The sequence below is a fragment of the Lolium rigidum genome, chromosome 1 (genome assembly GCF_022539505.1).
Source record: "Lolium rigidum isolate FL_2022 chromosome 1, APGP_CSIRO_Lrig_0.1, whole genome shotgun sequence".
Lineage (NCBI taxonomy): Eukaryota > Viridiplantae > Streptophyta > Magnoliopsida > Poales > Poaceae > Lolium > Lolium rigidum.
Window position 1 is genome coordinate 216,927,419 of NC_061508.1, and position 26,562 is coordinate 216,953,980.

The following is a 26,562-nucleotide window of genomic DNA, read 5'->3' on the forward strand; positions in this document are numbered from 1 at the left end:
CCATCTTGTATCAAAGCGGCACCGCCGCCTTTGCCTGCAACACCGAGTTTGCAGAGAGATATGGAAAGTTTTCCTTGTACTACATCAGAAATGAAAGTACCGTAGTACAAGAACAATGATAAGGAAGCAAACTAACATGCTCTTAGAACATAGTATGCATCAAACACCTTGCAGGCAAGAATAGTAACAAGCTCTTAGAACATAGTATGCATCAAACACCTTGCACACAAGAATAGTAATAAGCTATTAGAACATAATAAACATCAAACACCTTGCATGGAAGAACAATAACAAGCTCTTAGAACGTAGTACCAATCAAACACCTTGCATGCAAGAACATTAACAAGTTCTAAGAACATAGTACACGTCAAACACCTTGCATGCAAGAACATTAACAAGTTTTTAGAACATAGTACACGTCAAACACCTTGCAGGCAAGAATACTAATAACAAGCTTCTTTGCCTGCTGCCATGTTGATGCGTGTAGTTGACACGTCCGTTGGGAACCCCAAGAGGAAGGTGTGATGCGCACAGTAGCAAGTTTTCCCTCAGAAAGAAACCAAGGTTTATCGAACCAGGAGGAGCCAAGAAGCACGTTGAAGGTTGATGGCGGAGGAGTGTAGTGCGGCGCAACACCAGGGATTCCGGCGCCAACGTGGAACCTGCACAACACAATCACAGAACTTTGCCCCAACGTAACAGCGAGGTTGTCAATCTCACCGGCTTGCTGTAACAAAGGATTAGATGTATAGTATGGATGATGATGTTTGTTTGCGAAGAATAGTAAAGAATAATTGCAGCAGTATGTATTTCAGATGTAAAGAATAGGACCGGGGTCCACAGATCACTAGTGATGTCTCTCCCATAAGATAGCAGATGTTGGGTGAACAAATTACAGTTGGGCAATTGACAAATAAAGAAGGCATAACAATGCACATACATATATCATGATGAGTACTATGAGATTTAATCAGGGCATTACGACAAAGTACATAGACCGCTCTCCAAGCATGCATCTATGCCTAAAAAGTCCACCTTCAGAGTTATCATCCGAACCCCTTCCAGCATTAAGTTGTAAACAATGGACAATTGCATTAAGTATGGTGCGTAATGTAATCAACACAAATATCCTTAGACAAAGCATCGATGTTTTATCCCTAGTGGCAACAAAGACATCCACAACCTTAGAACTTTCTCGTCACCGTCCCAAATTTAATGGAGGCATGAACCCACTATCGAGCATAAATACTCCCTCTTGGAGTCACAAGTATCAACTTGGCCGAGCCTCTACTAGCAACGGAGAGCATGCAAGAACATAAATAACATATATGATAGATTGATAATCAACTTGACATAGTATTCAATATTCATCGGATCCCAACAAACACAACATGAAGGATTACAAATAGATGATCTTGATCATGATAGGCAGCTCACAAGATCTAACATGATAGCACAATGAGGAGAAGACAACCATCTAGCTACCGCTATGGACCCATAGTCCAGGGGTGAACTACTCACACATCGATCCGGAGGCGATCATGGCGATGAAGAGACCTCCGGGAGATGATTCCCCTCTCCGGCAGGGTGCCGGAGGCGATCTCCTGAATCCCCCGAGATGGGATTGGCGGCGGCGGCGTCTCTGGAAGGTTTTCCGTATCGTGGCTCTCGGTACTGGGGTTTCGTGAAGGAGGCTTTAAGTAGGCGGAAGGGCAGGTCAGGGGGCCACACGAGGGCCCCACACAACATGCCAGCGTGGCTAAGGCCCAGGCCGCGCCGCCCTAGTGTGTGGCCACCTCGTGGCCCCACTTCGTATCCCCTCCGGTCTTCTGGAAGCTTCGTGCAAAAATAGGACCCTGGGCGTTGATTTCATCCAATTCCGAGAATATTTCCTTACTAGGATTTCTGAAACCAAAAACAGCAGAAAACAAAGAATCGGCTCTTCGGCATCTCGTCAATAGGTTAGTGCCGGAAAATGCATAATAATGACATATAATGTGTATAAAACATGTGAGTATCATCATAAAAGTAGCATGGAACATAATAAATTATAGATACGTTTGGGACGTATCAAGCATCCCCAAGCTTAGTTCCTACTCGCCCTCAAGTAGGTAAACGATAACAAAGATAATTTCTGAAGTGACATGCTACCATAATCTTGATCATACTATTGTAAAGCATATGAGATGAATGCAGCGATTCGAAGCAATGATGAAGATAATGAGTAAACAAATGAATCATATAGCAAAGACTTTTCATGAATAATACTTTCAAGATAAGCATCAATAAGACTTGCATAAGAGTTACTCATAAAGCAATAAATTCAAAGTAAAGGCATTGAAGCAACACAAAGGAAGATAAAGTTTCAGCGGTTGCTTTCAACTTCAACATGTATATCTCATGGATAATTGTCAACACAAAGCAATATAACAAGTGCAATAAGTAAACATGTAAGAATCAATGCACACAGCTTGATACAAGTGTTTGCTTCTAAGATAGAAAGAAATAGGCAAACTGACTCAACAATAAAGTAAAAGATAGGCCCTTCGCAGAGGGAAGCATTGATTACTATATTTGTGCTAGAGCTTTTCATTTTGAAAACAAGAAACAATTTTGTCAACGGTAGTAATAAAGCATATGAGTTATGTATAAAGCATCTTATAAGTTGCAAGCCTCATGCATAGTATACTAATAGTGCTCGCACCTTGTCCTAATTAGCTTGGGTTAACACGGATTATCATTGCATAGCATATGTTTCAACCAAGTGTCACAAAGGGGTACCTCTATGCCGCCCGTACAAAGGTCTAAGGAGAAAGCTCGCATTGGATTTCTCGCTTTTGATTATTCTCAACTTAGACATCCATACCGGGACAACATAGACAACAGATAATGGACTCCTCTTTAATGCATAAGCATTCAACAATAGTTAATATTCTCATAAGAGATTGAGGATTAGTTGTCCAAACTGAAACTTCCACCATGAATCATGGCTTTAGTTAGCGGCCCAATGTTCTTCTCTAACAGTATGCATACTCAAACCATTTGATTGTGAAAACCACCCTTACTTCAGACAAGACGAACATGCATAGCAACTCACATGATATTCAACAAAGGTAAAAGAGTTGATGGCGTCCCCGTAAAACATGGTTACCGCTCAACAAGCAACTTACTAAGAAATAAGACACATAAGTACATATTCTTCACCACGATAGTTTTTAAGCTATTTGTCCCATGAGCTATATATTGTGAAGGTAAAGAATGGAAATTTTAAAGGTAGCACTCAAGTAATTTACTTTGGAATGGCGGAGAAATACCATGTGGTAGGTAGGTATGGTGGACACAAATGGCATGGTTATTGGCTCAAGGATTTGGATGCACGAGAAGAATTCCTCTCAATACAAGGCTATGCTAGCAAGGTTGTTTGAAGCAAACTCAAGTATAAAAGGTGCAACAAAGCTCACATATGAACATATTGTAACTATTATAAGACTTTACATTGTCTCCTTGTTGTTCAAACACCTCAACCAGAAAATATCTAGACTCTAGAGATCAATCATGCAAACCAAATTTTAACAAGCTCTATGTAGTTATTCATTAATGAGTACAAGGTACATGATGCAAGAGCTTAAACAAGATCTATATGAGCACAACAATTGCCAAGTATCACATTATTCAAGACATTAAACCATTTACCACATGCGGCATTTTCCGTTTCCAACCATATAACAATGAATGAAGTAGTTCAAATTGCGCAATGAACATTAAAGATAAAGCTAAGAACACATGTGTTCATACGAAACAGCAGAGCGTGTCTCTCTCCTAAACAAAGAATGCTAGGATCCGATTTATTCAAACAAAAACAAAAATAAAAACAAACAGACGCTCCAAGTAAAGCACATAAGATGTGACGGAATAAAAATATAGTTTCACTAGGGGAACCTGATAAGTTGTCGATGAAGAAGGGATGCCTTGGGCATCCCCAAGCTTAGACGCTTGAGTCTTCTTAAAATATGCAGGGATGAACCACGGGGCATCCCCAAGCTTTGACTTTTCACTCTTCTTGATCATATTGTATCATCCCCCTCTCTTGACCCTTGAAAACTTCCTCCACACCAAACTCGAAACAAACTCATTAGAGGGTCAGTGCATAATTCATATATTCAGAGGTGACATAATCATTCTTAACACTTCTGGACATTTCACAATGCTACTGAAAGTTAATGGAACAAAGAAATCCATCTAACATAGCAAAACAGGCAATGCGAAATAAAAGGCAGAATCTGTCAAAACAGAACAGTTCGTAAAGACGAATTTTAAAGTGGCACCAGACTTGCTCAGATGAAAATGCCCAAATTGAATGAAAGTTGCATACATATCTGAGGATCACGCACGTAAATTGGCAGATTTTTTTGATTTTTCTACAGAAACTACTGCTCAAATTCGTGACAGCAAGAAATCTGTTCCTCGCGCAGTAATCCAAATCTAGTATTGGCTTTACTATCAAAGACTTTACTTGGCACAACAATGCAATAAAATAAAGATAAGGAGAGGTTGCTACAGTAGTAAACAACTTCCAAGACTCAAATATAAAATAAAGTGCAGAAGTAAAATAATGGATTGTCTCCCATAAGCGCTTTTCTTTAACGTCTTTCAACTAGGCGCAGAAAGTGTGTATCAAGTATTGTCAAGAGATGAAGCATCAACATAGGTGCTGGGAGTTTTCTCAACTATGCATTTTATCTTATCTATGTGAGTTTCAGAGGCTCCCTTTTCATTATTCTTAGGTTTGCTATCCTCGTCAAACAAATTTTCGTGGACAAGCCAACCATAGTTATTTTCTAGAGTGTCGCTCATTCCTAGGAGCTTACAAGGTATTGTTGTCTTAATCTCCCCACCATCATTAATATTATTAGTGTACCTTACTCTCTCCATGTCCATCTTTTCAAGGATACTAACAAAATTGGTATAAGAGCCAAGCATATTGTATTTAATAAAGACCTTTCTAGCCTCTCTTGCTACACCACCAAATTCTTTAAGAAGGGTTTCTAAAACAAAATCTTTCTTTTCCCCTTCTTCCATATCACCGAGTGTGAGAAACATGTGTTGGATTATAGGATTGAGATTAACAAATTTAGTTTCCAACAAGCGAACTAAAGAAGCATCAGCAATTTCATAAGTAGGAGCAAGTTCTACCAAGTGTCTATCTTCAAAATCTTCAACGGTACTAACATGAGTGAAAAAATCTTCTATATTATCTCTCCCAATGATAGACCCACGTCCTACCGGTATATCTTTCAGAGTGAACTTAGGAGGAAACATGATGAAACAAACTAAAGGTAAATAAAGTAAATGCAAGTAACTAATTTTTTTTGTGTTTTTGATATAGAGAACAAGACAGTAAATAAAGTAAAACTAGCAACTAATTTTTTTGTGTTTTGTTTAAGTGCAGCAAACAAAGCAGTAAATAAAATAAAGCAAGACAAAAACAAAGTAAAGAGATTGGAAGTGGAGACTCCCCTTGCAGCGTGTCTTGATCTCCCCGGCAACGGCGCCAGAAAAAGTGCTTGATACGTGTAGTTGACACGTCCGTTGGGAACCCCAAGAGGAAGGTGTGATGCGCACAGTAGCAAGTTTTCCCTCAGAAAGAAACCAAGGTTTATCGAACCAGGAGGAGCCAAGAAGCACGTTGAAAGTTGATGGCGGAGGAGTGTAGTGCGGCGCAACACTAGGGATTCCGGCGCCAACGTGGAACCTGCACAACACAATCACAGAACTTTGCCCCAACGTAACAACGATGTTGTCAATCTCACCGGCTTGCTGTAACAAAGGATTAGATGTATAGTGTGGATGATGATGTTTGTTTGCGAAGAACAGTAAAGAACAATTGCAGCAGTATGTATTTCAGATGTAAAGAATAGGACCGGGGTCCACAGATCACTAGTGGTGTCTCTCCCATAAGATAGCAGATGTTGGGTGAACAAATTACAGCTTGGGCAATTGACAAATAAAGAAGGCATAACAATGCACATACATATATCATGATGAGTACTATGATATTTAATCGTGGCATTACGACAAAGTACATAGACCGCTCTCCAAGCATGCATCTATGCCTAAAAAGTCCACCTTCGAGGTTATCATCCGAACCCCTTCCAGTATTAAGTTGTAAACAACAGACAATTGCATTAAGTATGGTGCGTAATGTAATCAACACAAATATCCTTAGACAAAGCATCGATGTTTTATCCCTAGTGGCAACAAGCACATCCACAACCTTAAAACTTTCCGTCACCGTCCCAGCATTTAATGGAGGCATGAACCCACTATCGAGCATAAATACTCCCTCTTGGAGTCACAAGTATCAACTTGGCCAGAGCCTCTACTAGCAACGGAGAGCATGCAAGAACATAAATAACATATATGATAGATTGATAATCAACTTGACATAGTATTCAATATTCATCGGATCCCAACAAACACAACATGAAGGATTACAAATAGATGATCTTGATCATGATAGGCAGCTCACAAGATCTAACATGATAGCACAATGAGGAGAAGACAACCATCTAGCTACTACTATGGACCCATAGTCCAGGGGTGAACTACTCACACATCGATCCGGAGGCGATCATGGCGATGAAGAGACCTCCGGGAGATGATTCCCCTCTCCGGCAGGGTGCCGGAGGCGATCTCCTGAATCCCCCGAGATGGGATTGGCGGCGGCGGCGTCTCTGGAAGGTTTTCTGTATCATGGCTCTCGGTACTGGGGGTTTCGCGAAGGAGGCTTTAAGTAGGCGGAAGGGCAGGTCAGGGGTCCACACGAGGGCCCCACACAACAGGCCGGCGCGGCCAAGGCCCAGGCCGCGCCGCCCTAGTGTGTGGCCACCTCGTGGCCCCACTTCGTATCCCCTCCGGTCTTCTGGAAGCTTCGTGCAAAAATAGGACCCTGGGCGTTGATTTTGTACAATTCCGAGAATATTTCCTTACTTTGATTTCTGAAACCAAAAACAGCAGAAAACAGCAACTGACTCTTCGGCATCTCGTCAATAGGTTAGTGCCGGAAAATGCATAATAATGACATATAATGTGTATAAAACATGTGAGTATCATCATAAAAGTAGCATGGAACATAAGAAATTATAGATACGTTTGGGACGTATCACATGTATACGTACAAATTCGGTACAAGGAGAGAACATACACGCCGTAGAACCAATCCACTTCCAAACTATTGCACTTATACATGACCTACACAATAATTAAGATCACACTTCACAACAAACACAAGCAAAAGACACATCTCTACCTCTACCAGACACTACATCAGGAAACAACAACTCTAGCATAAACTAACAACCTCTAGATCTATGCAAACAAGCTAGGACAAACAGATCCAAACTAGGGTTCTATGTTACTCACATCGATCTGACAGTCGGACAAAGTCGACATGTCAGCGAGGACAAGGAAGATGGCTTTCCATGGCGGGGCTACACCGGCCGAAGAAGATGGAGTCGCGTACCTGCTTATCGGTGAGAAGATGTCCTGGATGGAGAGCTCGAAAGGGGGGAATGGTGGCGGGGGATTTTCCAGTGAGGCGTAGCGGTGTAAATAGGCAGGCGAGTATCAACGGGAGGTGAGAAAATTTCTCCCGCGGGATTTTCCTGGATGCGCTCGAGCTCCCACCATCTCTCGTTCGCACAAGCTCGGCGCAAAATTTCCTCCGAGAACGCGAGAAGAGCTTGGCTTTCTAGGGACACCCGAATCAAGCGTGCCTCCTCACGAAGGCTCTACATTTCTTTAAGAATCATGCGAACAGGGAAGCGGAACCGCGTGGGCATCCAAACTTCCGCTTCTTGCATTAGCGGAGCTGGGGAAACCACTATGCGAGCAACCAAACTCGCCCATAACAGCTCCCCGCGAATTGCGCACAGATGCCTGTCACACCTACTCAACTCCGCGAAAGTCCCATGCACTTATCCTTCTCGCCTAGCCCACTTTCTTTATTTCATCCTTTGAACTTCCGCATCCTTTCTCGTCTTTTTCTTATTCACCTTCCGCTTGCCTGATTGCAGGTCACCTACCCTAAAGATCTAGCTTGCCCTCAGGTGGCCACTACAATAGGTAGTCTAGTCTAACGTGCCAATACCTGGAGCAGCCTTGCATGTCCTTTCTTCAAAGCATCTCCATCGACACCCCCATAACGAACCTAGTAGGTTTATTGGGGCCCGATGCTGTTTTTGGGTCACACCAGCGCACCCCAAAAGTAGCCGACTAGTTTTGGATCCCAATAGAAACATTGGCAACCCCGTGTCATCCCTTACGCACAGGGCGGTGAACGTGCACGCCGGCACGCCGCGCCACGTCGGATTTTAGGGTCGGGACCGGCATGGCAGTGACTCCACTAGCCGCTCTCTCTTTAATATGACGCCTTAGAAGCTCGGCGGTGGGTCATCGTCTTTACTGAACCCACCGGTTGCCCACGCCAAGACGCATCGGATATTGCCATCGTAAATGCACACACCGGCCCTCTCCTCCTATTTACGAACATCTCAATGAGAAATAAGGGAAAACTGCCGAACTAGCAACCATATTTTATGGCACCCACACATAGATGATCTGGAGAGAAGCTTTACAAATCAAGAATAAGTTGTTGATGACTTGGATAAAAATGAGCTAGATGATTATCTTGACTCAGTTCCTATAGAATCCCTAGTGAATGTGCAATACAAGGTAACCCTATGAAAAAGGGGATGAGGAACCACCACCCCCTGAGCTCAAACCCCTATCGGAAGAACTAATGTATGAGTTTTTAGATGATTCAAATAAATATCCGGTTATTATTAGTTCCGAAGTTTCAGAGGAAGTAGAAGCTAGAATAATGATAGTCCTGAGAAATCATCGCAATGCATTTGGATATACAATGGCTTATTTGAAGGGAATAAGCCCGACTATAGATATGCATAGGATAATCATGGAAGAAGGGGCCAAGCCAATTGCTAATTTTCAGAGAAAGCTAAAGCCTCAAATGAAGGAATGGGTAAGAAAAGATATTCATACGCCTACTCAGTGCCAGTATAATTTATCTTATAGATGAGAGTGACTGGGTTACTCTGGTTCATTGTGTTCCAAAAAAAGGATGATTCACAATAGCGCCAAACAAGAACCAAGAATTAACCCCTGTAAGACCAATTGTAGGGCATAGGTTGTGTATTTATTTTAGAAAACTAAATAAAGAAACAAGGAAAGATCTCCACCGTTTACCCTTCATAGATAAAACCCTGGAAATACTAGCCAAATACTCTTATTTTTGCTACTTGGATGGTTCCTCTGTATTTTCTTACATAGTTGTTCACCCTGATGATCAACTAAAAATCAATTTTAATTGTCCTTTCATACTGTATGTTTATCAATCTATGCCATTTGGATTATGTAATGCACTACCAGCTAGTTTTTAAAGGTGCATGTCTGCTACTTTTGCTGACTTTATAGAAGAGATTATGGAAGTATTAATTCATGGACGACTTTTTTTTTTTCTATATGGCACTTCATTTGATAACTGTCTCTATAACCTTGATAAATTTTGCAGCGATGTAAAGACACCAACTTGAGTTGGGAGAATTTCCATTTTATAGTAAAATAAGGTATAGTACTTGGGCATAAAATTTCAGGTAAGGAAATAGAAGCTTTTTTGACACCTTTACCATAGGGGCTTCCCCTACGGTGTAAATTTTGTAAATGAACTGAAAGCCTTTACAAAGTTTCACGGGAAAATCAAGGGGGATAGAAGTGAACTAACAACATGAGTGAAATTAAAAAGAAAGAGCCAGTAACCAGTCAATAAGCGGTTGCACATGGGTTGTTGTCACTCTGAACCTATGTATTAACATGTCATCTTGAAAGGAAACCTTCCAACGAACATGAGAAGCATGAATTCCTCTAAAAATAACATCATTTCTAAGCTTCCAAATATTCCAGGTTGCATAGGCAATTACTTCCATGAAGCAAGGTCCATTGAAAGCCGACCGAGCTACCAAAAATCTGTCAGTGATAGAGAGAGAGACGTCCCACTGAATATTCAGCATATCCCAAGAAGGAAATAGAAGTAGATAGAGCTAAGAATGAATCTATTGATAAACTACCACCACCTCATGATCTAAAAGGAATAAGAAGCTTCCTCGACCAAGACAGTTCCTATAGAAGATTCATTAAGAACTTCTCTAAGGTTTCTATACCCCTAACTCAACTTTTGCAAAAAAAAGGTGTTCGTTTTAAGTTTAGGGATGAATGCATGATATCCTTTGATTATCTTAAGCAATCCCTTGTTGATGCACCGGTAACAAAACCGCCAATGTATGACGAACCCTTTGAACTCTTATGTAATGTTAGTCGCAGTACGGTGGGTGTTACCTTGGGCCTAAAACTTTGAATGATTCTCAAAAGAATTATCCCCCATGGCAGAAAAAATAACTTTTTTTTGTACTATATGTTTGTGATTAGTTTAGATCATATATTATAGAATCAAGGGTTAAGGTTCACACGGATAGCCAAGGCTTAAAAGATGTCATTAACATAAAAGGCGTCAAGTCTAGACTGCTTCATTGGAGGAATTTGATTTAAAAATGATAGAAAGAAAACATGTGGAAGTACATGGTGAACCTAAAATAGTGAAGGTAAGATCCATTAATAGAACAAGGGAACCATGAAGATATGCATCCATGCAGGTAAATTGCATACCGGAGAGGTCTTCGATGTACTTAATATGTAACACTCTGGAAATTTTTTCAGATGGATGTGTATCAAGTGTGAAAAATAAGATTGAAAAGAGGTGCGGCAATGAAGATCATCCACCGGATACCCCGCAAAGGTGAGCATTTCCCACCAATTAAGCTATATCTAATCTAAGAAAGACTAAGTTCTGATTCTAGTACTTTAGCTTTCTTTATTACCTTTCTTACTATTTTAGAACACGATGCAACCTTTTTGAGCACGGCACCTTCTAGACGTACGGTCAAACATGAACGTACCGCAGCTCGTTAAACCCACTGTTATCCTCGAGAATTTCTAAGTATGTGGTACCGTCAGGCCGTATGGTCGACCATGACTGTACCGGTACTCGTTAAAGTTACATATGGCTGGTTTCGTCTTCGATTCCCGTGGTACGGTCAGGCCATATGGACAGACTTGACTGTACCAATGACCATTGAAATGTACAAGAAGTTTTCTCTTTTTTTATTCTTTCACGTCTTCAAAAAAACTTAACCCCGAAGAAGTACGGGCATCCCCGCCCATAACGTTAAGTTGGTTCCTTTTAAATTAGGAAGAAATCCTTGTGCGTAGATCGGTACGATCACGGGTACGGTCGTACATGACCATACCGGTGGTCGTTATCATGTCCCACCAAACATTTTCTGTTTATATATATTTTCAAAATAGTTAATATTGTTTTCTTACATGAGTCTAAACCAAATATTCCTTGGTTCCTGATGTCATAACCTCTTTATATATCCATCTAGAGGTCTCTAGTTGATCATAATTTTAGATTCAATCCACAAATATGAGGTATCATGTGCCAGGCATTGGGAAGCCCCTTGGCCTCCTGCCACCACCAAGGAATGAGTACAGAGGCAACAACTGTTGCAGCCCAAAATGGATGGCGTCTTCCTTTAACTCCAACGGCTACGACTATGATATTGGGTGCGATGAACGAGATAGTTTATATGCACCTTACCGTTGCTAGGAAGTTCATGAAGGATTCATGAATGAATTGGAAGCACAAAAGCCACATGGTAAAGGGAGCATAGGAATTTTCAAGTTCATCAGTACCAACAGTCGATCAAGCAAAACGAAGAGATCCCCACCTGAGACCGCCACTATACATGACGGGCTTGATGAAGGAAACTACTTCTCGTACTTCTCAAACGAAGAAGCTTTCTTTCCTAGCCTGAATGAGGGTGAAGCCGCATGACGCATAGAATGAAGAATTTTTCATCAGCACTACATTTTCCATAAAGAAGCCATCACTTGACATCAGTCAACGTAGCGATAAGCTCAAGAAATATAGCAATGAAGAAGTAATCCATCGTGATGTTGTTCGCTACAATCTGCTCAATCTTGCAAGTAAAGAGGAGGTGAGCGCTAAGCGTGAGTCCTTCGTACACGAACTACATGCGTTGCGCCAAGACTTACGTAGGAGTGACCACCGGATCAGTTATCTCGAGGAAGCCAACAAGATGTTGAGGGAATCAGTCATCCACGCCAATACTCCACTCACTCCATCATGTACACGCAGTACCAAATAATTACAAGGAATTATTTGATCCCTCCTAGCTTGGTTCGAAGCTTGGTTCCAAGCTTGGCGAGTTCCTTAAGACCTTGTAATCTTTACATGCTTTAGCATATTTACTTTCCAGCAATTTAGTTTGTTTTTGTGTGTTGCATAATAAGTTGTATCATCATTATTCCTAATGGGGGACGATTATCAGCCAATATTACAAATAAAGATTTCAGTTTGTGACTGTGTTATTAGATGTATGAATTAAAGTTATTCTACTTTACTTGCTCTTTGATGATGATTCTAGGAACTTCCACATCATTAGCATTATTTGAACATATGTACGATGATTGATGCCATGGTAATCATGAGCTTGATTATCTCAAATAAATGCAAGAGAAGAAATTTAAGTACAATCCGTAACATTTAAACTCTTTATAATGAGTACAACATGAGGTAGACGCTTAATTCACAAACTTTGAATTACTTCATACTCGACTTCCAAGCTGATGCTTGTATTTCTCCCTTTTGTTTCCTCTCTTGTCAAAGAAAATATGTTTAATTCATCGCACAACACTAAAAAAGTATTAATCGATTCTTCTATGAGCAAGCAGACATGTAGGCTAGAATCCGAGGAGAAAAAAAAGTGACCGTTCGAAGTATCAAATTTAAAGTGGATATGTGAAGTTCAAAATATGTCTGAGATCAGATCATAGCGCACATTGGATTGAACATGATTTTATATGCTATGTGTTGTTGATTATTATTGGCACTAAAAATTATACTAAAGGTGTGGAAGCCTGCTAGATCATTTTATTTGTACGAATATGGTAGTACCCATTAAAGGTTCTATATCTTTTAACCTTCATGTGTTGTAAATGGCCTCATTTATTTTTTTGACTCCTTATGTTTTTATACATGCATCAGTGGGATTTTGGCATTTTACCGCCCTCATGCGTACCTGTTTTGCTTGTTTCAACAGGATCCTGGTAATTAAGAGGTTGAAGAACAAATCAATTTAAAATATCATTTGTGGCAGAAATATGATAATTAGAAGACATTAAGGCCTTCCAAACATGTGCCCACACAACAAGGGGTCAAGTCGGGGATGACCGTACTACGTGGCGATGGCTTCGCCTCATCGAATACTCTTACCCCCCCCCCCTCCCCCAAAGGACGGATCAAAGATCGGAGATAAAGAGGCACCAACATTCGCAAAACCTCAACTCCGAAAGGGATATGGAGGGGGAATTCGCAAAGGGAACCCACCACCATTGCAGCTTGGATCTTAGAGACATATGCATCGATCTTCATCATCACCATCAACCTTCATCCATTTTGTTGTAATCCCAAACCTTATTGTGGATCTGCAGTTGTTCGACCCCTTGTAACTTTATTCGTACAATCATAATGATGTTGATTGCCTTCATGTGTGAGTAGTCACATACGTCTTTGGGGAGATAGAGAAACCCTAGCAATATCATGGATTGAAATAAATATTGTTTCACATTATGTAATATGTTTGCAGCGATCTTCTCCATTGATTTTGTGTGAAGTCGGCTACACAATATTTGCATTACGGACGTTGGAGGAAATCATCATTGTATGTAGTTGGTGGAACATGAGCGTAAGTGAGGGAATCCGTGGCCTCTATGAACTATGAATTAACAGGGGATTATGGAATCTAGGAGCTCATATATGTAATCATGGGAGAACCTTAATTCCTAGTTTAATCTAAGCTGCTTGCTATAAAGGGACTACCGGGTGGCTACACAAGGTGCATAATGGCGAGACTAGAAGTGCACCTTTACTTGGCATTCCGCCTATACAACTATGCTATGAAGACGTTGCATATCCTAATCATGTATTAATAATGTTAGTGGCGAATCGGCGATTCCTTGAGAATCCTTTATCCCAATTGCGGTTTTAATTTTATTTACACTGCACACTACGTTCACTCTTTTTTTGTTAGTTTGCTATTGTTGAGTTCACACCACCACAATCACTCAATCACTTTCATCACACGCCTTGCTTATAATCTCAGATAACTCGTAGATACATGTGAAGTGAAGAATAAGAAACAATTAAACCTTTATCCTCGATAATTTCGATAAGAGTTGTACTAAATCAAAGGTCCGTAAGCATGCAAGAAATCCAAGTCAAAGAAGACATCAGGATGACCTTGACATTCCTTGGGCAATGGAAATGACCTCAGACACGAGAGGCTGGATCCTAGGAACAACTAAAACGTGCCCAATGCATCCCAAAAACAATTGGAATATGATGCAACATGCAGGTGATGATAATGTGATCTTGGTCCTTTACTTTTCCACACATAGTGCACAGGTGATCCCCAAGCCATGCCTGTTTTTGTACTTGGCCAACATTAATTAGGAAAACATCCCCTCACCAACTGGAAGTTTTTTTTGTTTCAAAAGGATGCGGCTTCCGAATGTTCATATATAACTTGAAAGCATTTCACATCATCGAAGTTGTCTTCATATAGATATCCCATGGAAAATTTGCGAGATCCCTCCCTTGTCCAATATATCAAGTTTGAATCCTACGACAACCTTGGTCTTAAAATGAGGTTAGAAAAGGTCGCCCACTGGCCTTCTCCTCATGTCCAAAGGACTGCTTAAATAGAGGAATTGGCCACCACCAGTACCTACCTCCCTAACTGCACCCTTGGGTTGTGCAAGATCACAAACAAAAGAGGGGACAGTGGAGCGAGCAAAGGGCCCCTCCCCTATCTAGTTGTCAAGCCAAAAACATGTGTTAGCACTATTGTTAACCAAGTGTTTTGCACCGAGACGCGTGAGACCAACAATCTTGCACATAACTTCCCAAAACAAATATCTACCACTGGATGACATGTTGACGAGATTGGACCGAGTAAGGTATTTCTTCCTAATTATATCAACACATAACCCCTTGTCGTTAAGGATCTTCTAAGCCCACTTGGCAATCAAAAACCAATTCATAAGCTTGGTGTTTAGGATACACCAAATCCCGCTACCGGCTTGGGGGAGTACATGGTACTTCAACTCACCATGTAGCACTTTTGTTTTCCTTTTTGTTTAAGGCAAAAGAAGAGCGATCAACCTCATGAACTCCATCTTGAAGAAGATATTAAACTATGGTGCACAAAGGTGTATGCAAGAGTTAACGAGGATTATTTTAAACTCCGTACGCTAGGTGTTTCTCTTTTCAAGGGTCGACACGCGTGGCCACCTTCCAACTAAGGTAGCCTGATTCCACCAAAGAAGCTTACTATTGGCATGCCTATATAGGTGCCGGAAAACGTCCTAACTTGCAGTTCACCATATGGGTTTCTCTAAGCTGCCCCTCGAGATCACAACTCATAATCATAGCTTCAGTATAGCTTCAGTCTTGTCGAAGTTGATCTTGAGTCCGGACATGAAGTCCAAACAAATGGAGGGAAAGGTTAGCAATCTCCAGAGGGTCATTTGGCACCGTCAAGCATAGCAACGAGGGCTTCAATCATCCTAATTCATATTCATGTGAACTAAACACGCTTCATGTGAACCCGCACATTCACAAAATCCACGGGCTTTTCAATCAGCAAAACGTACATTAGTATAATATTAATGTTTTTATACTCAAAACACACAAGCAAAACTAAACAGATGACAACGAAATGGAAAGAAGAACGAGAAACAACAAATCATCTACTCAAAGGCGTTGACGAATGCAAAAAAAGAATCCAAATTATATTGTTGCAAACATAACATACAAGTTACGAAAGTCTAATTTAAAGGGACACCCCCTCCACACAGAGATGGAGAGAGCACAGCATAACAAAACAGATGACAACGAAATTCACCAAACTGAAAATCTAGCTGGTTGTACATTGATCCTGAATGATCATCCTAGAAAGAGGGAATGGCAACCCAGAGAGAGAAAACTAAAAGAGAAGTCAATACCCGAACCAACCGCCCTTGCAGAGTGTTGTTGCCTGCTTGCTTCTGAATTTTCATGACATGATGATCTAATTGAGAGAAGGATGCTAAGTCTAATATGAAGCAAACACAAACATGTACTGTAGTAAATATGTTGATGGATTGAAACTAGTTAATTAAGCAACACAACTCAGAGCCTATGACATGTTAATGCGTGCACATGTATGCAGCCATGATCGTAGGACCTAAGTTGTGTTCCTCTGTGGTTTGATCCCTTCTTGCTGATTGTGTTGTGTTTGCTTGTGGTGGTGGTGGTGGTGATTGGATTATGCTGGGAAGAGGAAAGGGGATAAGCTGAAGCTTATGCAATGCAAACAACACTTGGCAAGGACAGTCTGCGGTGCGTTCTTGACTCCTCACATCGCTAATTAAATCTCCAGGTCCGCTCTTGATCCCTCCCTTAATCTCCTGCGCCACAGAAAAAATTGAACAAGATCAGATCAGCAATACAAAGAATCGTATAGGGGTGAGCACACGCGTTCTTGATATGCTTACCATTGAGAACGATCGACGGATGGATCGATGTCGGTCACCGGGTGGCGCAGGGTGCGGCGGTGTTGTCCCCGGCGCTGACGACGACAGCGGCTTTGATGCGCTCGACAGTGCAGGCGATGAGGCTGTTGACGGTGGCGACGGATCCCAGCGAGAGCTTGGCGGTGGGCACGGAGTCGACGAGGATCTGGAACGCCACGGTGAGGAGTGACCCGCCGGCGTCCGGCGCGCCAGCTGGCCCGTCGGGCAGGATGGCAAACCCTGATGGCAGCAGCGCCACGTAGTCCGGGTCCCCGCCGTTGAGCACCACGTTCATGGCCACCACGTCCACCGGCGCGTACACCACGTACGACCCCGTTGTGTCCGTGCAGCACTCCTGCAGGATCAGCATGTTGCTCTGGTTCGAGTTCGCGTTCTGCAGAACCAGCATCAAATTCATGTCAGCCATGACCATGAAAGATTGTAAGTTGTAACTCTGAACTGAAGCAGTAATGGAGTAATGGGCTCATAGGTAGGCACTGACGTTGACGCGGAGGAGGGAGACCGCGTTGCCGTGGTGGCTGCCATTGGCGATGTGGGCCATCTCCTGGACGACGCCGCCGTTGGAGAGGATGTCCCACTCGCTGCGGGTGGAGTCGTCGCGGAGGAAGCCGAAGACGCGGGAGGGCGGGACGGGGAGCCAGAAAGAGGTGGCAGCGTTTAGGATGATCCCCGGTGGGCGGCCGGGGTCGTCGACGCTCTTGCGGGTCATCACGCGCACGTCCTCCGCGCCGCTGCCGGAGAGCGTCGTCCACTGGTGTGTCGTTGACGCCGTCACCCCGCCGCAGAAGCTCGCTGTCATCCGCTCTGCAAGCTTCAGCATGCTCCTCCGCCCCTCCGCTGTCGTGATCACGTCGCCGCCGGAGGCCGGTACGGTGGCCATGGCGCTCGCCAGCCGCTCGCACTGCCGCTTCAGAGTCAACGTCCATCGCCGCGCGCCGAATGCCAGCCCAGAGTTCACCAGGGGCTTGTATAGGTCGTGCACCATTGCGTCATCGCCGGCCTCGACGTGCTCCACCCATGTCACCTTGGAGTAGCCGTTGGGCATCTCCTGGATGAGGCACCCGGAAGCGCGGCGGCGGAAGTGGCCGCGCGCTGCGGCAGAACGGAGGCCGTCGAGAGAGACGTCGACGACGGCCCACGCGCCGCCCGGATGCTGCTTGCAGTAGCGCAGGAACTGGGTGTCCCGCGTCGGCACCAGCGGCGACGGCATCTGGAACTCGGCGGACATGAGCTGAAGCGCGCCATCGTGGTTGCCGGCGACGCCGGTGGAGAGCACGTCGAGCGTGGCTGCGCGGGACACGATGCTGGAGAAGAGCGCAGACCACTGGCGCACGTCCATGAGCATCTCAACGAGGCTGATGTGGTTCATGATCACCACGTCCGTCTCCCGCGACGCCTCCGACCTGAGCTCCGGCGACTTAGGGCCCAGCGCGCCACGCGGGAAGGCGCGCGCGTACTCCTCTTCGTTGAGCGCCTCGCCGTCGATGGACGGGATCCAGAGCGGCTCGCACAGCTGCGCCATCCTGACGAGCTCCTCCATGGCGGCCACGGCCAGCTCGATCACCATTGGCTTGTCGAACTCGGCGCCGGCGAACATGCCTCCCAGGTGGTGGTCGAGCGCCGAGCGGCCGGACGACTGCGGCGGTAGCGGCGGGTAGGCGGCCGAGGAGACCGCGCCAACAACGGGCTTTCCACCGACGTACTTGGCGGCGATGGCGGAGATCCTGTCGATCTCGTCGCGGAGGCGCGCGTTCTCGATGCGCAGGTGGTGCTCGTCGAAGGACATCTCCCCGATGGCCGCCGGGCCGCCGCAGTTTGGGCACGACGCGTTGGCCAGCGCCTCCTTGTACCTCATGTTCTCCGCCCTCAGCTTGTCGTTCTCCGACCTCAGCGCGGTGTTCTCCTGCCTCTCGTGCTGAGTCTGCACCACCAGCCATCAGTTTAGCATTGCATCAATTGGATCATCGTGTCATCGATCGTCATGAAAGAACGTTACATACCTTGATCTGGGTGCGCTTGTTCTGGAACCAGAACTTGACCTGGAGGGGCTCGAGGTTGAGGCTGCGGCTGAGCTCTTTTCGCTGCTTGTCGTCGGGGTGAGGGCACTCCTTGAAGAAGGCCTCAAGCTCCTGGATCTGGTGCTGCGTGTGACGGTGGTAACGCTTTTTCTTCCGGGGGTGCTGCCCGGCCGGGTCCTCCTGCTCATCTTCCTCCCCGGCGCCACCGTCGCCTCCTCCTCCGTCGAGATTGTTGTCACTGCCAGTACCTGACTTGCTCATCTCCAGCTCCTCGTTGTTGATGCTGCTGTTGTTGTTGCCGCCGCCGTGAGGGCCACGTGCGTCGCTCTCGCTAGTCGCCTGCTGCTGATGGTGCTGGTGCTGGGGAAGAAGAAGATGGTGATCCATCAACTGATGCTGCAGCATTGCTGGGAGCTGGTGGTGGTGCACCCCATCCATCAAGTTCTGCATTGCATACATGCAAACTTTTATCATCCAGCTAACATTGCCGAATTGAACTGATTAATGCACGCAAAAAAATATTGAACTGATTAATTATGGCAACCAAAATTAGGCAAGAAATATCAAGGGCGATTGAGGAAAGATGCTGCTAGCTAGTCTACTGAGTACTGCATTACATTCTTCAGATTGACTTGCCATTTTACAGTAAATACTGAAACGCAAAGAATTTATTACTTATTGTTATCTAGGGGATTTAGCGGCTTGAACTGCTTGTGATTTTAGGTGTACAAAAAATGGGGAATTGAAGTTAAGTTTGAAATTCTGAAATGAGAGGAGATCAAGTCAAGAAACAAAATACTAATTGCACATGAGGTACAATCGAGTACTGAGTAGGAAACTCTGTTGGGGATTTTGATGGACTTACAATTCTATGTACTGATTGAACAATAGCACGTATAACTATCGAGAGGAACTGAAGACTTAGGAATTGCTCTTATAATTATATAGGTAGGGAAAAAGCGTCCGGTATTGCTTGATTTCTGAAGTACATGTACTACATGAAATGGGAAATTGAGGTTGAAGTGTGAGCATTCTGAAATGAGAGGATCAAAATCTAGAAACAAAAAATTAATTGCACATGGGGTACTATCACTGAGTACTGACTATGAAACACTGTTGTGCAATTTGGTACTGCATATTTGGTGAGCAATAAATACTGGGAAAGATATAAGGTTGGGAAAAGGAGGAAGCATGGCACAACGACCCAAAGAACAAGCTTGAGAAATAAAGGAGCAGATCGAGCTGAGCAGAAACTTAATGCTCCACGTATCCATCCAAGTGCAGGCAGGCAGGCACCAACCATGGGCATTTACAGATTTCATTTCATTTCTCAGGTCAGATACTTATGAAAGCAACGCAAATTAAGACCTTGAGATATGACATGAATGTTGAATCCTTTTTTTGGCTTTTGGTATTTAACTCCTAGTAGTAGCCAGCTACTTAAATGCCCTGCGTTCTTTTTTGAAAAGCAAATACTCCTGCACTCTTCCTCCATCAACACTTGATGAACACAACACATACTATGCTGGACAGCTGGTACACAATTATTTTAGAAAGCTTACATGCATGTACACAATTATTTTAGGAAGCTGGCACTAGTCATGGAGGATACTACTAGAAAGTGCGAAGAGATGAAGGAGAATTTGTGCATGAACAATGCATGTAGAGGCCGGAGGTAGTACTCTTTGGTTTTTATAACATCTCCTTGATTCGGCGACAAAGGAACTAAAATATCAGTTTTCTGAAAACAGTTCAGAGAACTTGATGTGTATCGAGCAGGTAGAGGTGCAAGAGAAGAAGTGAGAACAAAACCTGGCCGAGGGAGAGCGCGGAGGAGGAGGAGGAAGCGTAGGCGACGCCGGCGCCGTTGCTCCGGCCGATCATGTTGCGCCCGGGGACCATCATCCCTCCGGGCATATGCTATGCCCTGACCTCCTCCTTTCGCCGACAAAGATGAAACCCTAGCTAGCTAGAAACCCGCTCGCACCATGCAAAACCTCAGCAGATCGAAGCTCGCTGGCACTCGATCGATGGATCGATACCCGAGCTCAGATCTGTCTACCGCTGCCTCCGCAACGGAGTAAGAGGACCAGCCAGCTACGCAGACGCTTCTTCCTCTGTCGATCGACTGCGAGCTCGACGAAGCTGGCAGAAGGTGTCGGGAGTGATGGATCGGGGAAGAAGAGGAAGGGGGGAGGGGAAGAGAGGATGGAATGGATGGAGACGGTGGAGAGGAAGGGGCCGGAGGAGAACGGTGGCTGGTGCGCGTATTGAATGGGTGGAGTTATTGCGGAGAGTAGCTAGCGAGAGGAGGGTGCAATGGCATTCATTGCGGCCATGGCGTGGAGTTATTGCGCAGGATGCCACCCCGCTCTACCCTGTGATGATGTAGTGTAGCGAGAGAGAGAAGAGACTGTACTAGTATGTAGTGTAGCGAGAGAGATCGATGGGAGCTAGCGATGCGGTACAGATCGGAGTACGTACGTGCTCAAGCTGTGTCCACAAGTACTCCATACAGGCTATGGATGGTTTTAATTACAGTATCTCTTTTAATAAAAACAAAATACACAGAGCGGCAAGCTCTGTCAGCAATCTCAAGCTCTTGAAATAAAAACAAAATACGTATCCCGCATGTATATATTGCTGCATGAGACGACACTGCAAAAAATGCCATATAACTAGCCAACGTGCATTTATACTTAGCTAGGGAGTGTGTATTTTCTTTTCTTCCAGCACCAAATTAAGCAGGCAGATGGTAAATTATGGACACAGGAGGCGCGCACGTTATGTTTCTACGCGTAAAATCTTGAAAGATTACAGCGCTAGCTGTACGCTATATGGTAAACGGATCGAGCGAGGCGGTTTAGGTCCTGAATTTATTGCCTGCATGCACTACGCATGCCATATGCATGCATGCACATCATCATCGATCAAATTATGGGAGGAAAATGTACCCTGTTGTGAAGGTTGCGAATGATCTTATTTGCTGCAGGAGCAGGATACATCAAATTTGATTTGTTAATTGGCCCGTTGATCATATGTACCGATCCACTCAGGGGTACATCACAATTTTTTGCAGTCGGACACATATCTTCAGTCGTCCTGTGCTCACCAACAAATCATTAAGGAAGTATAACTCGGAAATACCAGTTGATAAAAACAAGAAGATTTAGAAGATGAAGATACCGCTTAAAATTAAGATTTTTGGCTGGTATATGCGTTGAGGAGTAATCCTAACCTAAGATAATCTTGTGAAACGTAATTGGCACGTGAGTATGCAATGTGTTTTTTTGTCAACACAATGAGACAATTAAATACTTATTCTTCCAATATCGCTTTGCCAGATCTATATGGTCATGCATCCAAATAGCTTATGATCTGTATCCCCCGACTAGTGTGGACAACGTCTTCGGTAATTGGCTTCATGGGATCGATCACATATTTAGAACGTGTATTAGGGTGGCTTGCCATTATATGGTCGCTATGGCTGTGTAGAAATGACAAAGTTTTTAATGACAAGAATTGTTCTCTCTTGCAGGTTATCTACAGATGTACCGCTACTCTCCGTTCGTGGACTGCGCTGCAGAAGGTGGAGAATCGCTACCTATTTACGAAGGTCTGTACACGGTTGGAGGACACGGCGAGGGATACTTTTTCCCTACATGGGTGGCAGCATAATCTACGGATTGGGCCTCCGCCTTCACCTTAGACGTTTTACATTTGCTCATGTCTGATATGTAATTTGCCTTTTTTAGCAATCTAGACTTTTGAGACTTTTTAAACGGATGTGTGTATCTTAGCTATGCAGAGGCCGGGTGTAATTGCTTTTTATAGGTAATAAAGCGCCCATTATAAAAAAAATCATTAGCAGCCGGGAGAAAAGTGTGGTACGGAGCAAAGTTAAGCCAAAGTCAACATAAGTTTAGGACAATTACATGATAACCAAGCCAAGGAAGTGAAACAAATACAAGAGAAAGTCAAAGATGAATTCCACCAAAAGAGGAACTAGTCCACTATGGACGAGGGACTACCTCTCCCTCAAAACTTCTCCTAGACTAGTTGTCGGGTTTTGACTCCCGATGAGTAAATTTTATTTTGGTAGGGTGTGACAGGTCATGACTTGCTGAGATGGAGCCGACTCGAGATGGTTCCGGCTCGCCCTCAAGTCTCAGGTTGGTGCGTATTGGGTTTCCCATATCCCGTCAGTAGCCCACGAGACTTCAGGCGGCTCGAAGAGGCGCACATAGGGGTTTCTGTGGTTTCCTCCAGGGGTTGGTCGAACAACCAAAAGGTTGAGACTGGCCTCAGACGGCCCCGGTCTAAGCAGCAGTCCACCTATCTGCGGTTTCCATGCGCCACGTAGACGGTCAGGTGGCTATGGCGGTACCTTCACTCAACATGCATGCCTAATGCATGTGCCAAAGAGGCCTAGCCGGGAGGCGGATGGAACATAACATTAGGGGGATGCACGGTCCTTGAGATGGAGCATCATTTGTCTATGACAATGAACTTCCTCCACGAAAGTGGTTGTTCTGCCATAGTAGGCTTATTCAACGTGTTAGTGGGCAGTTTTCCCTGACGTCTGGCATCCCAAGAGGTGATGTATCGGAGTCATGGTAGGCTCGTGCTGGAGCTTTTATACGGGTGGAGGCGACGCTGGAGGAGGATTTGTCCATCTTCGTGCCTTGTGCCTCCTTTCTTGAGCCCCTAGGAAGAGGGCGATGATGGGCGACCGGCGGATCTCAGTAATGACAAGAGAATATTTGGATGACCTTATCGATATGGTCCCTCTTCCCATGATTAACACTCTCAGGTCCCCCTCTCCGAGGGGATGCCGACCCCGAGGGCGAATGACACGACGCTATTGGCGAGCTTTGTCATGCGGGGGATTTCTCCCCTAGCTAGTGAGCTCAGTCTTCTAGTGGGTGTTTTCATTATATCAAATTCAACCTTACCACCTTACATTTAAGGGTGTTTTGGAGCCCTCATGCTTTGCAGCCTTCTGCGAGGGGTACGTAGGGGTTTATCGCCACCTAGGACAATGATGTTCCTCTTTCAGCCTTGTGCTCCGGGCAGAGGGAGATGCAGATGCTTTCCGAGCGTTCTGGGTAGCGTTATCGCCCGCCGACCGTCGGACTAGCCTGGTCCAGCCTTCATTAAATGGAGGAAGTTTTGGCGACGGGGTTTATTCTATGTTTCATCTTGAGGAAACGAGATTCCCGGTGTTGGCTTGTCTTCTTTTGTCGAGGGCCTCCCACAACCCAAGAGAGCTCGGGACTCCCTAGAGTTGAGCAGGTCGGGCGATTCGGTGGCGATGCAGAAGTGGCTGATGGAGCTGGTAAGGGTTGGCTTGATGGGCACGGACCTTATGACTTGTCTGGCGTCTCGCCCGGTCTAGCTACTTCTGGCCCGTGGGCTAAAGATATGCCATCTACTAGGCTCCGAGCCAGGTATTTTTCATCGATATATGGAGATATGGATGACATCTTATCAGAGAGTACTAGCTCCCTGGTCCCTAGTTTCCCGGTCTTTAGGCTTACTCGACTCGATGTCCAACGTCGTCGTTGATCCTTTTATTTTTGGCTTGGCACCTCTTGTTTTAATCCACACGAAGGAGTAATTCCCTAGAGGAAATACTAATTGTTATTATTTAACTCTAAGTTCATGATTAGTGTTTAACCTTTATGCTATAACTGTTATGTGACTTTAATACAATATTCAAATGAAAACTCATATGCACATGTAGATATATAAATAAAAAAGTTGGTTATGGTTCCATCTTTAGGACTAGATCATGTGTTGAATGATGACTAAATTTCCTGGTCATGTGCATGGTCATAATGACAAGGATGACATCAACAATGGGAGTACATTGTTACAATAATGAGGGTACTAAACTGATCCCTTATGTTTTGTCGGCCCCGTGAGAACTAGGGCCCCCGTGGTTCCTGCTTCGTATGGGTCATGGCCACTCTCCTCGAGAAAAAGAGGAAGATGGTGTTCTTGTTGGGACACCTTGAAAGTGTATATATTATGATGGCTCGCGATGTTGGAGATATGCCCGAGAGGCAATAATAAAATAGTTGTTGTTATATCTTAGTGTTCATGATAAATGTTTACACTCCATGCTATAATTGTATTAACCGGAAACATTGATACATGTGTGTTGTGTAAACAACCAGAGTCCCTAGTAAGCCTCTCATTTAACTAGCTTGTTGATTAATAGATGATCATAGTTTCCTGATCATGAACATAGGATATTATTAATAACAAGATCATATCATTAGGTGAATGATGTGATGGACACACCCATAGTAAGCATAGCATGAGATCAAGTCATTAAGTTCAACTTGCTATAAGCTTTCGATACATAGTTACCTAGTCCTTCGACCATGAGATCATGTAAATCACTTACACCGGAAGGATGCTTTGATTACATCAAACGTCATTGCGTAAATGGGTGGTTATAAAGATGGGATTAAGTATTCGGAAAGTGTGAGTTGAGGCATATGGATCAAGAGTGGGATTTGTCCATCCTGATGAATGATATATATACTCTGGGCCCTCTCGGTGGAATGTCATATGATTAGCTTGCAAGCATGTGACTAGATCACAAGAGATGACATACCACAGTACGAGTAAAGAGTACTTGTCGGTAACGAGGCTGAACAAAGTATGGAGATACCGATGATCAAACCTCGGACAAGTAAAGTATCGCGTGACAAAGGGAATCGGTATCGTATGTAAATTGTTCAATCGATCACTAAGTTATCGTTGAATGTGTGGGAGCCATTATGGATCTCCAGATCCTGATATTGGTTATTGGTCAGGAGAGGAGTCTCGACCATGTCTGCATAGTTCACGAACAGTAGGGTGACATACTTAAGGTTTGATGTCGTTTTAAGTAGATATGGAATATGGAATGGAGTTTAGATGTTGTTCGGAGTCTCGGATGGGATCCAGGACATAACGGGGAGTTCCGAAATGGTCCGGGGAATAAGATTCATATATAGGAAGTCATTTTCCAAGTTTGGAAATGATCCGGTGCATTTATGGAAGGCGCTAGAATGTTCTAGAACCTTCCGGAAGAAATCACCGGGACTCCACCAACCCTAACCAGCCAACCAAGAGGGAAGGTGGAGTCCATGGTGGACTCCACCACCTTGGCCGGCCAAGGAAGAAGGAAAGGGGGAGTCCCACTCCCCCGAGGTTTCACCCTTTGGTAAGTTTTTGAGTTGGACTCTTATTCGAATCTTTGGGCTAACCCTTGGGGTTCCACCTATATAATGAGGGAGAGAGGGAGGGGGCCGGCGACCACACCAGCCGCACCACCCAAGGGCACTAAGGCCGGCGCCCACTCTCCTCCCACTTCTCCCGTAATGCTTAGGCGAAGCCCTGCCGAAGATCTCCACCACCGCCGACACCACGTCGTCGTGCTGTCGGGATTCTGAGGAGGATCTACTATATCCGCTGCCCGCTGGAATGGGGAGAAGGACGTCGTCATCAACACCGAACGTGTGACCGAGTACGGAGGTGCTGCCCGACGGTGGCACGGTCAAGATCTTCTACGCGCTTTTGAAAGCGGCAAGTGATCGACTACATCAACAACGAGATCTAATCTCGTAGGCTTTGGAAATCTTCGAGGGTTAGTCTCATCTTCATCTCTTTGCTACCATCTACTAGATTTGATCTTGGCTTGTTATTCGTTCTTGCGGTAGGAAATTTTTTGTTTTCTATGTTACGAATCCCATCA

General features: G+C 44.4%; 1 protein-coding gene across 1 annotated transcript; it reads right to left on the bottom strand.

Annotated features, from left to right (window-relative positions):
- Positions 1–15,987: 15,987 nt before the first annotated feature.
- LOC124683152 (homeobox-leucine zipper protein ROC7-like) lies at positions 15,988–21,158 on the bottom strand. The gene is made up of 5 exons (XM_047217722.1): positions 20,622–21,158; positions 18,792–19,253; positions 17,273–18,712; positions 16,753–17,164; positions 15,988–16,665 (listed from the first exon to the last, which is right to left on the bottom strand). The coding sequence occupies exons 1-4, from the start codon at positions 20,724–20,726 to the stop codon at positions 16,787–16,789; spliced, it is 2,385 nt and encodes a 794-aa protein (XP_047073678.1). The 5' UTR covers positions 20,727–21,158; the 3' UTR covers positions 15,988–16,665; positions 16,753–16,786.
- Between the last annotated feature and the right edge of the window lie 5,404 nt (positions 21,159–26,562).

Bases quoted from the DNA above. Each gene is read 5' to 3' on its own strand.
- LOC124683152 (XM_047217722.1), bottom strand. From the start codon at position 20,726: ATGCCCGGAGGGATGATGGTCCCCGGGCGCAACATGATCGGCCGGAGC. The intron at 18,713-18,791 runs GTATGTAACGTT...CTGGTGGTGCAG, and splicing joins ACAAGCGCACCCAGATCAAG to ACTCAGCACGAGAGGCAGGA. The intron at 17,165-17,272 runs GTCAGTGCCTAC...CTGGTTCTGCAG, and splicing joins TCTCCCTCCTCCGCGTCAAC to AACGCGAACTCGAACCAGAG.